Genomic DNA, 11,049 nt, shown 5'->3' on the forward strand with positions numbered 1-11,049 from the left:
GAGGATGTTACGATATATTAATATACTTTTCTTCTATTAGACCAAACCACAATATTTTTTGTAATAAGTTAAAGCAATAATAAATTTTTATCTCCTACTGATTTCAAATTCATTCAAGAAATATATGATGTAATCATTTTATAAAATAAATCTCTAACTACAATTTAAAAAAGAATTAGTAGTTGAATTAGGGGTGTAATTAAAAATAAAATAAAAACTCTATTCTTGTATGAAATATTATATAATCTAAAGGGTATTGATGAAATTTTCCAAGCCCGCTCCAGCCCTATAGGAGGTTCACCACTGCATCCAACATCCATGACAATTCGATCGGCTGCAAGCTCGAGGACTGAGGTTTATTAGACCAAAAGAGCGAGATTGGAAAAAGCAAATGAAGGGTAATTTCGGACTGAAACTGTTGCATGAGCGGCTTCAACGATATATTTTCACCAGTAATTGTAACTAAGGTTTATCTTGATTTTTTATTTTGACAACGATATAACATATCGGAGAAGTGTAGTGGTGCATCCTTGGGCCTTGGTGGCCGCCCAAAAAGTTTATGCATGTAATGAATGATCTCAGCATCATATACCAATCTAGGCTCTTTGTTCAGCTCAGAGGAGTACACATTTATTTTACTCAATGTTTGAAGTGAAACTGTATATTGATTAACGAGTGGTGCTGTTGGCACCCCTCTATATAACTGTTTTGAAGCCCTTGCTAGTTTTTATTTTTATTTTTTGGTAATAGAAGACGAGCCTTTTTTTTTTTTTTTTTTTGAAACTGATTAAGCATCAGGTTACTGCATTACACTGATATATATACAACTGCTATGACAGCAGGTCATTACACTGATATTTACAATCAGATATATATACATGGGACTTATATTATTACATTTTTATTCTATGAAGTACATGCCCATCCCAAATACCCCTCACGGAGGAGGGATGTCTCTACTCCATTCGCATTTTGCAAGGGAGAAAGACATTTATAGAAATCTCCACACAATTATGTTTAATTGGAGGAGGTTGAGTCCGTGGGGACTCGAACCATTGCCCTCATAGTCATGCTTAACTTTGAGGGCAATGGTCCACCACTGGGCTACAAGCCCAAGTGGCATAGAAGACGAGCCTAGCACAAACGCTAAGGGTTTACAACACGAGGGCCTTGCTAGTTTTTATTCCGATAATAACACTACGTTCTTCCTTTTCAATAAGCCTATAAACTTTTACTATAATCATTGCAAAATAATCCCGAGCATGTTTAGCATTCGACAACTTCGGACCAAATAAACCCACCCAGTGGCACTGAACAATTTTCAAGATGGAAGCCACTTTATTACTTTAATAAGAGACATGAATGGATTCTTGATGGATGCTTAAAGATCAAAAGCAAAAGGACAACATTAAATAAAAGAAAAGCACTCACACATATTCTACATTCATATGTTTTTGCAACATGACAGTGATTAAACTCATTAAACATAAATTTAAAACTCAACAGAGCAAATTTAGGTTTCAAAATTACAACTTAATAAACTAACATAGAGAAAAATATCAATCAAATTTCTGACTTTGGAAGTAACTTCTGGGAGTTTTATTCAACCAATTGCTGACGGGTGGAAATGATGTTAGAAAAATAATAGAGACACGAGAAGATTTTATTATTTTAAACGTAATTGTAAATAAGGTTAAAAGCATAAATTAATGGATTAATGTTGCAAATTCTGCGTAGTTTCTTTCCTTTCTTCATTGACGCCCATGGCCCTCGCCAAATCTTGCAATTTTACGATACAACATAAACAACAATAGGGCTCCTCACTTGATGCACCCCATCATCCCACACCAAAGAAGCAGAAACCGTGGATTCAATTATCGTCCCTTCGATTGTCAATTGAAAAGGTTGCTTCTGTCCAAGAGATGTGAAGGACAGAACGTTAGGATTTACTTGGATTTTAAGGCCTGCCGGTGCTGTCACAGAAGCTTTATATGTGGACAATGGCGATCCAACATTTGTGACGACTCGGTTGAAAACACGACTGCTAATGTTATTTGATTCGAAGGGAAAGACAGAAAGAGCTAATGAAGGATAGTTTAGATCCCAAACTGTTGCATGAATGGTTTCTGAGCAACTACTGTTATCACCAGTCACAAGCTGAAGAAGGTTAGTACTATATCCATGGCCACACAAAAACTTTACGTAATCAATGGCCTCTGCATCATATACCAAACCAGGATTTAGAGACTTAATAGGATTTACATGGCCTGAGCCGTATGCGAATTCGGCATCCCGGTTCTTTGCTGAACTCATAGGAGTAGCTGCAAAGAGAAGTTAAATGGAATAGGGTTAGCCAAAAGCTAATAAAATGACTATGCACATAGTGGAACAATGTCTGATGCAATGCCTGCGCTCTCTATTGCATATCCTAAGTTTTCACGTAAATTGTACGCATAATATATGGTAAATTAGCGGTCTAGAACAAAAACTTGGGGATCAATAACAAAAACTTTGGGAGTGCAATGAAATTTTTTTAACATAACCTCGGAGCGCTGTTACCAAACAGTATTCCACCATAAATATTCCCAGATGGATATATATACCTGTGGTCATAAGAGCAGATTTGATGGCAGCAGGAGACCATGTCGGGTGAAATGATTTGATGTAGGCCGCTGCACCAGTAACATGTGGGCAAGCCATTGATGTGCCTGAGATTATATTGTATGGAACAAATCTTGGGTCACCCTTAACTTCAGATACTGGGTTAACGGGAGACCATGCAGCCAAAATATCAATTCCTGGGGCTGAAATATCTGGCTGTAATACACGAGATTAGATGAACTGTCTTAAAATTTTAAAAAGTCATATATATATATATATAATAATTAACCAATTAATATGTATCCTTTTTGTTTTTCGAGAAAAATTAACATGTATACTTAGTACAGACGTTAACATAACTCTTAATAAATTTACCTTGAGAATATCAGGTGTGATGGGGTTTGGGCCTCTGGATGACAATGAGCCAACAAAAGGAGCCAGTGTATTGTTGCCCTCAGTACTCCTATATATTGTCGCAGTCGCATTTCTTTTAAAAAAGAAAATTATTAGGACATAAAATATGTGTATGTTTTACACAATGCCAATTACCAGTATTAATTTTCGTTAGCAGTTCTCAAGAGCAGGCATTCAAGCGTTCTAAAACAGAAAATTGAGGCTAAATACAATTCTCTAATTATATTTTAACACTAAATGTAGCTAAAGAATGCTATATGTATGTACAAAAATTGGTACCTGGTAGAGTTGATGTAGAGCAAAATGTCGCTTCCATCGTTGGTGTCAACGTAAGAGGTGGGCAAGGGAAAAGAAAAGGCTCTATCTCTGCGTCTCTGGCCTTGCATTAGCGCACCGACTGCACCAGCAGAAAATGGGCCTTCTCCTGAAACTAGATCATCGCAAACCACGATTTTACCTTTCACTAAATTTTGGTCCAGTGAGTCCTGATAGCAAAACCTGCTTTAATTTGGAAATGTAAATTAACTTCTCATTCGAATTTCCCATTATACATAATATATTTGTGCTCCTTTCTCTCCAACCCCATCCCCCAAAGCCTTTTTTTTTCAAATTACCTTGATGAAGAATCTGTGAAACCTCCACTAATGTTTGCTGCATCTCCACCATAAATAAGAGGATATGTAACATTCTGAAGGTCATATGTGTTTATTGAAATTCCCTGAGAAAAACATAATAAATAAATATAAATTCTTGTTAAGATGATGATGATGATGATGATGATAATGATAATAATAATAATAATAATAATAATAATAATAATAATAATAATAATAATAATAATAATAATAATAATAATAATTGACTTTCTCTCTCTCTCTCTTTCTCTCTCTTTTTAAATCTAAAAAATTAATATTTCTATTCCTTTGCAAGATCATTTAAATACTTTATTTCTTTGGGATTATTAATTAATGAAAATGCTCAAAAGTAGACATCCAAAAGAAATTTTCTACCGATGTTCATACATTAATTAATAAGGTCTCTTATTGAAAAAAGGTTATAAGATTGATTGATCTCACCATGCTAACTCAAATAAAAAGATTGTTTTTTGGCATTTCTACCAATTAGATCCTATATAAATATTTAATACTCCATTTTCATGATGTTAATGAAAAATACATATATTTTGATGGTGTTAACAATGAAAGAAAAACATATTGTTTAAAGTAAATGTGACATTTTAATAAACAATTATTGAATTAACCTTTTCTACCAATTAGATTCTATATAAATATTTAATACTCCATTTTGATGATGTTAATGAAAAATACATACATTTTGATGGTGTTAATAATGAAAGAAAAACATATTGTTTAAAGTAAATGTGACATTTTAATAAACAATTATTGAATTAACCTTACTTGCAACCATTTGATTTTTTATTAACAATTTAATGTTTGGAATAAAATAAAAGATAAAAAAAAATATTAAAGTATCAATCTTCCAAAATTAAAATTAAAAAATGCTGTGAGCAGTGACCGAATATACCTCGTAAATGTTGTTGTTTCCTAATTGGACTTTAGTGGAAAATTTTCGATCAATAGTGCTTGCAGCCACAGAAATAAACCAAGGTGCAACATTTGTAATAGTTGAACGGGAAGGGCCGTCATTACCAGCCGAAGCCGAGGTCAATATTCCGTTTCTCATTGCATGAAAAGTTCCAATGGCAATTGAATCGTTGAAATACTCGTGCGGATTTGATGATCCAAGTGAAAGGGATATGATGTCGACGCCATCGGCAATTGCATCATCAAATGCTGCAAGAATGTCCGCATCGTCGCAACCATCTGACCAACATATTTTGTACACCGCAATTCGGGCAGACGGGACGCAGCCGCGGGCTTTCCCGGAGCTGAAGCCATACAGGTTTGCCATGCTAACCAAGTTGCCAGCAGCTGTTGATGCGGTGTGTGAGCCGTGTCCATCAGTATCTCTTGGAGAAGGTAGGTCATCTGGACCAAATTCTCCATCACTTTTGTAGTATCTTGCTCCTACAATTTTGCTGCATTAAGCATGACATGAACGCGGGAATTATTAGACTGAAGGTTTTCTCGGACACACATGTGATTTTCCTGAGAAGGTTTTGTATATCTCTATTGTGGTATCACTGAACATATCCAAAAAAAATGCATCTCAAATGATATGGTTTTCATCATATGAAGAATAAGTAAATTAAAAATTATACAAAATTAATTACCATTCTCAAAAATGCTACGTCACATGACACATGAATACATGATTGTGATAAATTCTTTTTGATAATTATTGGGTACGTATCAAGCATTATTATTGTTATTAAGAGCATGATTATCCTATGATATTATGCTACTCCATTTATTGGGAACCCAAGGGGGGCGAAGTGTCAAAGTGATAAAGATAGGGTGTGAAATAATCTTAACAAAGCGATAAACTGGGGTAGAATGTTATATTTCAAAAGAAACCGAGGCTAAAGTCCAGATTTATCTGTTATATAGATTCAAGTTATAGAGAAATTCTACAATACCTCTGTATAGATTCAAGTTATAGTTATTTTTTTTGGTTTAAAATAGAAATAAAAATATCCGGGAGTCTTGGGGGCCCTTCCGACCCCGGCTGCTGCCCTGGACCCACCATTTTTAAAAATAAATAACCCCCCCCCCCCCCCTCCCTTTTTGGTGGCAGGCTAAGAAAACAAATCTTTAAAATAAAAAATAATGTTTTACACATTGTTTTAGTCTATTTTAGAGACACTTCAAATTCCATTGTTCTGAGTACCTTAATTCTAATGTTTCTAAGGACGGGCAACCCAAATTCTAATTTCTAGTTCCACCCCTACATATTTTTAGAAGCTTATTTATTTTTAAAACCATGATGTAAATGTTATTATTATTGTAAGCTTACGATGAGTTGAGTACATACTTGTTGCAAGTGAAATTGGCTGAGACCTGACTGCTGCCTCTCCATTTGGTAGGTGGTGGACCAAATCCTGTGCCATTAAAGCTTTCAGACTCTGGCCAAATTCCAGTGTCAAATACTCCAATTACTATATCACTTTCTTCAGTTGTTGATCTGTCAACTTGTTGGGAAAACCCCATGAAATCCCATGATCTTGTTGTGTGAAGCTTTCTCTTTCGGTTTGGAAATACAGATACTACGCCTCCCATTCCTATGAGAGAGAGAGAGAGATTTTTCTTTTTACTAATTAAATTATTGTAAAATAATAATTAGATGGAATACGCATTGCACCATAATTTTTTTTGAGAATATTGCACCATAATATTTATTATTAAAGAAATAAAAAATATTACATTTTATTACTTTTCTATTAATTGACCATTAGTTGACCTATAAAAAAAATTAATTACTTTAAAGGAAAAAGAACTTAAATTCTAATTAAGCTTATTAACTTTCAATACTGTATCAAAAGCCCAAAAAATTAAATAAAAGTTTGCTTTCACACAAGAAGATTGTAACATATATAAAGTTTCCGTAATGCATTTGTTACATTAATTTTCACTCAATTAGTTATCATGCTAATTTTAATTATTAATTATCGACAAAAAAAATTGACAAACAGACATATAAACAAAGACATTCATAAATATAGCCATGCATACACATATTCAAATAATCACAAACATTTCAAGTATTAAATAATAAAGTTTATATTTAAATCGATAAAACAAAGTTTATATTTAAACTGTTAACATATAATAAAGTTTATAATTTTTTAATTTTTAATCAAAATTAAATTAATATTCAATATAATGATTAATATTTAGTTAATAATTTATTTTTATTGATAATTAATATTTTTTCCTTTTCCTTAAAATAAGGGCAAAATTGGTATTTTATATGTCGAATAATAGAAAAGTAGTAAAATACATGGGGATTGTAAAATCTGGATCCAAATTAATATTTTGATATCTGCATCCGCATCCGAATCCGAAAACTAAACAATATGTTGATTCGGATATAAGTAACCCATCTGGATTGCGGGCAAATTTTTTAGATATCTGGATCCGCGTAATAAATTAAAATATAATTTAAAATTCAACGACTTTACCTAAACAAAATCAAGCAAAATCCAATCATTATTCAACAATCAACAATTCAAGACCTAGAATAATATATAACAACACCATAAATCCACAAATAAAAGTACCACAACATAAATCAAATACTAACAAAATAATATAAATCTAAGTCTTAAATCTACCACAAATCCACATAAGTTGAATTTTTTTCATATAACTGAGGGAAAAAGATAACTACACCCCCAAGGTTTGGAGAAATAGTCACAAAAACTTCCAAGTTTTAGAAAAGGGACACCAAAACTCTTTTTGACCATAATACCCTTTGAATATAGTAATTACAAAATTGACTTTAAAGATTTCTAATTGTTTTAAAACATATATATTATTTAATTTATTTTAATGCCATATTTCTATTTATTATAAAATTTTGAGGTCAAATTTTCAGGGTTTATAGAGTTAAAACGTATTATGGTCAAAAGAGATCTTAGTGTTTTTTTTATTGAAAACTTAGGGATTTTTGTGACCATTTCCCCAAATTTTAGGGGTGTAGGTGACATTTTCCTTTAACTTGTATGTTTTTAGTTTAATTTTAATTCATTAAATAATTTAATTAAAAAATAATGTGGATTCGGATATCCAATTTTTTGAATCTACGCGGATCTTTAATTTAGCATTCAAATATGTATTTTTTAATATACGAATTTGATTTTTTAAAGATCTGGATCTTCCAGATCGTTGCGGATCTAGGCCAGACCCAGATTTTTTTGCCATCTCTAAAACTACAAGATTTTGTAATCTTTAATAGTAAAATATTAGAGTTCAATATTTGTTAAACCATTTGTTATTTCACAATAACTTAAGTTTCTCATGTGGATATGCGAATTTGGCATTTCGCAACGGTCTAAAAGGCTTTTACAATGTTATGAAATCTTAAATCCACACTAAAATTCATGCAAATATCCGCACTTTATATATATATAGACTTGGAGTTCACACCGGTGTAAATGACTTTTATAATGTTGTAAACATCATTTATAACGTTGGAAACTACTTGATGACATTGTGAAAAGTCTTTTAGACCATTGTGAAAAGGGATGTCCACACGAAAATTCGTGCAGACATCCACACCTGAGAATTTATTATTCGAGTTTTACTCGTGCAGACATTCACCTACCAGCCATTATTCGAGCTTCCTCTTCTGTTAACTTCACAGCGAATCCATTAAAACTCTTCCTGTAATTACGAAGAATAGATCCTGGACCAATATTGCTGAAATCATTCACATAATTACATATAATAATTAGTCAAAGTATTAATTGGTATTTCTTAAGAAATACATTAACAATTTTGATGCATTGAATGATCATGTTCCTCTCTGTTTTTTATTTGCCACGGGAATTGACTATAATTAAAATAATCCATAATTTAATCTACAAGTTGCTGCAGCAGGTTTAAGTTTAATTTAATTGGTCCAAAAAAGAAGTTTAATTTAATTAATATTTCTTATCGTGAGAAAGTTGACGATACAAATGGGAAGCCTGCGCCTGTGTGCACTAGTTGGTTGCTTTGTGTGAATATTAGACTTTGAGTTTTAGCTGAAACTCTGTCTATTATAATTTAGGGAAACCGCCAGTTTCCTTTCTACTAAAATAATATATACCATTTACTTCAATTATTTTAATAATTAAGATATAAAAAAATTTAAGGAAAACGAAAAGTAAATAGATCATTTACTTAATAAGATAGATATAAAATATATATTTATTATAAAAAATTATAAAATAATAAAAAATATAAGAAAAATATCTTAATATTAATTTTTGTATTCGAATCAAAACCTATATTTCTTATTTTTAATTTTTAAGATCTTTTGTTTTAATTTCTATTTATATGATTTAATTAATAATAAATATGAATAAAAATATTTGAAAATAAGGATAATATTATAAATTATACTATGAGGGGGTTATTGGCTATCATGAAAACAATAAGGGATAAGTTATATATATTGATTTCAGTAAAGAATAACTGACAATTTCCCTATAATTTATTAAAATATTAATGGTGTGACCACAGTTAAGACATAATAATTCTACTAGGGTATTGTTCTATTTATTCAGTACTTGTTATGTGAATATGCATATTATCATGATTGGTTAAAGCATGCACGTGCCAAGGAATTAATTGAAAAAGAGTTTGTGCTCCAGTATCACCTAAGACTTTTACACTTTAGCTAATTCGAACATAAACACACAAATAATAGTCTTTAGACTTTGATATTCTCAATTGTGGTAGAGTTTGTGCCAACAATTTCAAAGAAAATGAGTAGAAAAAAAGAGTTAATGAAAAAGAAAAAGAAATTAATGAAATAAGTTAATATATAATTGACCTGCGGATGACTCGTTGTAGCATGCTCATGTGAAGAGACGCTGAAGAAAGTTGGCTTTGTAACTGGGGTTGGTTGCCCATATACACGATATATGTCTGCATGCATTCATCAAAGATATTTGTATATTATTTGGAAACGAGGATCAATTTAAAACAAATTAAGAATTGTTATTGAATAGTAATTGATGAATGGAAGTGTTTGCCTTTCGATTGTCTTGAGAAGCAGTGAGGCTGATAAGCAAGGTAATAGTGACACACCGCAGGAGAAGCCATGGGAGAAGAGAGATTGATCTGCTTTTCATAATTGTGACGATCAACCAAAAGCTTTTGCCTAGTTTGAAGAAGGGGAGGGGAAAAAAAAGCCAAACAAACAATGAAACAAAGTACTTCAAGCAAGCATAAGAAAAGTTCTTAATTATATATATATATATATACATGAGATAAAATGAATGTCGGTGGAATGTCTCAAATGAAGACCTAATCGATGTTAGGTACGTAGCAACTTCGACGATGATTAGAAGTTTCTTTGGCATCTAATTATGAAGTCAAAATTCTGAATAGGCATTAGTTACGTAGCAACTTTGATGATTATTAGAAGTTTCTTTGGCGTCTAATTACGAAGTCAAAATTCTGAATAGGCATTAGTACTCGATGTTAATATGTAGCCTCTTTCTAAACCATTAGCTTACACACTTGCATTTTTTTAATTTAAATAATTTTAGCTAACAAGACGTATTTTGTTCACAAATTCTTTAAGAATTTGAATGTGTATGGTCAGAACCACGCTTTTGAGTTTTGAGACTAATTCTGACCATTAACATACAAATTGACCGGTGTAAATGGTCGGTTGAATTTTAAAGCAAAAAATTTAATCTTTGAATTAGTTTCCAAGGAAAAACGCGTGGACGTTGACTCATTATTTATAGTGATGATTATGTTAATAAGAGAAAATATTTAAACACATAACTTGATTTAGTATTTCGCAACAAATAATTGCTAACACCGTATCAGATGAGAAAATATTAGAAACATCTCATGGAGCTGTACGTGTCCAATTATGGTTGGGAGAGTTGTAAAGTGCAACCTACAGCTCTCGCAATAAGAGCCGAACACTTGCGACACCCCTTTTCATAAGAAGAACGACATTGCTCATGTGATCATTACCCTTAGAACACAAGTAGTATGTAAAAGTGCAGACTCAATAATCTACACTCTGACCTGTAATGTTAAAATAATAAAAGAAAAATATTGTTCACTTTTATATTAATGCCAAAATATTTTATTTCAATAGTCTACACTCTGACCTGTAATGTTAAAATAATAAAAAAAAAAAACATAGTTTTCACTTTTATATTAATGTAAAAATATTTTAGGAAAATTATCAGTCATATAATCTTAAATGACACTAGTATCAAACGTATTACAACACTTTTTGTTTATATCACTCGTATACCCTAAGTTGACAAAAGAATTTTGGCGTCCACCTTTCTGTTTACTACCGTTAAGAACTTAACAGAATTTGAACAAAATGACTATTTTAAAAGCTTTAAAAGCCTTATATATTCTTTTTTTT

The 11,049-nt window shown here is 31.7% G+C and overlaps 1 protein-coding gene across 1 annotated transcript; it reads right to left on the reverse strand.

Moving 5' to 3' along the window:
- Positions 1–1,788: 1,788 nt before the first annotated feature.
- LOC18044713 (cucumisin) lies at positions 1,789–9,578 on the reverse strand. Its single transcript, XM_024186629.1, has 9 exons — positions 9,478–9,578; positions 8,263–8,357; positions 5,971–6,217; positions 4,561–5,074; positions 3,630–3,733; positions 3,295–3,513; positions 2,977–3,088; positions 2,604–2,817; positions 1,789–2,321 (listed from the first exon to the last, which is right to left on the reverse strand). Exons 1-9 carry the CDS (start codon positions 9,576–9,578, stop codon positions 1,789–1,791), a joined length of 2,139 nt encoding a protein of 712 aa, XP_024042397.1.
- Positions 9,579–11,049: the final 1,471 nt, after the last annotated feature.

Source organism: Citrus clementina, unplaced genomic scaffold (genome assembly GCF_000493195.1).
Source record: "Citrus clementina cultivar Clemenules unplaced genomic scaffold, Citrus_clementina_v1.0 scaffold_4, whole genome shotgun sequence".
Classification (NCBI taxonomy): Eukaryota; Viridiplantae; Streptophyta; class Magnoliopsida; order Sapindales; family Rutaceae; genus Citrus; species Citrus x clementina.

What these genes read in the sequence shown, in the direction of transcription:
- LOC18044713 (XM_024186629.1), bottom strand. Translation starts at nt 9,578, where the DNA reads ATGCAGACATATATCGTGTATATGGGCAACCAACCCCAGTTACAAAGC. An exon ending in GCCAATTTCACTTGCAACAA is followed by an intron (nt 5,075 to 5,970) that starts GTATGTACTCAA and finishes TGCTTAATGCAG; the next exon opens with CAAAATTGTAGGAGCAAGAT. An exon ending in GAAACAACAACATTTACGAG is followed by an intron (nt 3,734 to 4,560) that starts GTATATTCGGTC and finishes TGTTTTTCTCAG; the next exon opens with GGAATTTCAATAAACACATA.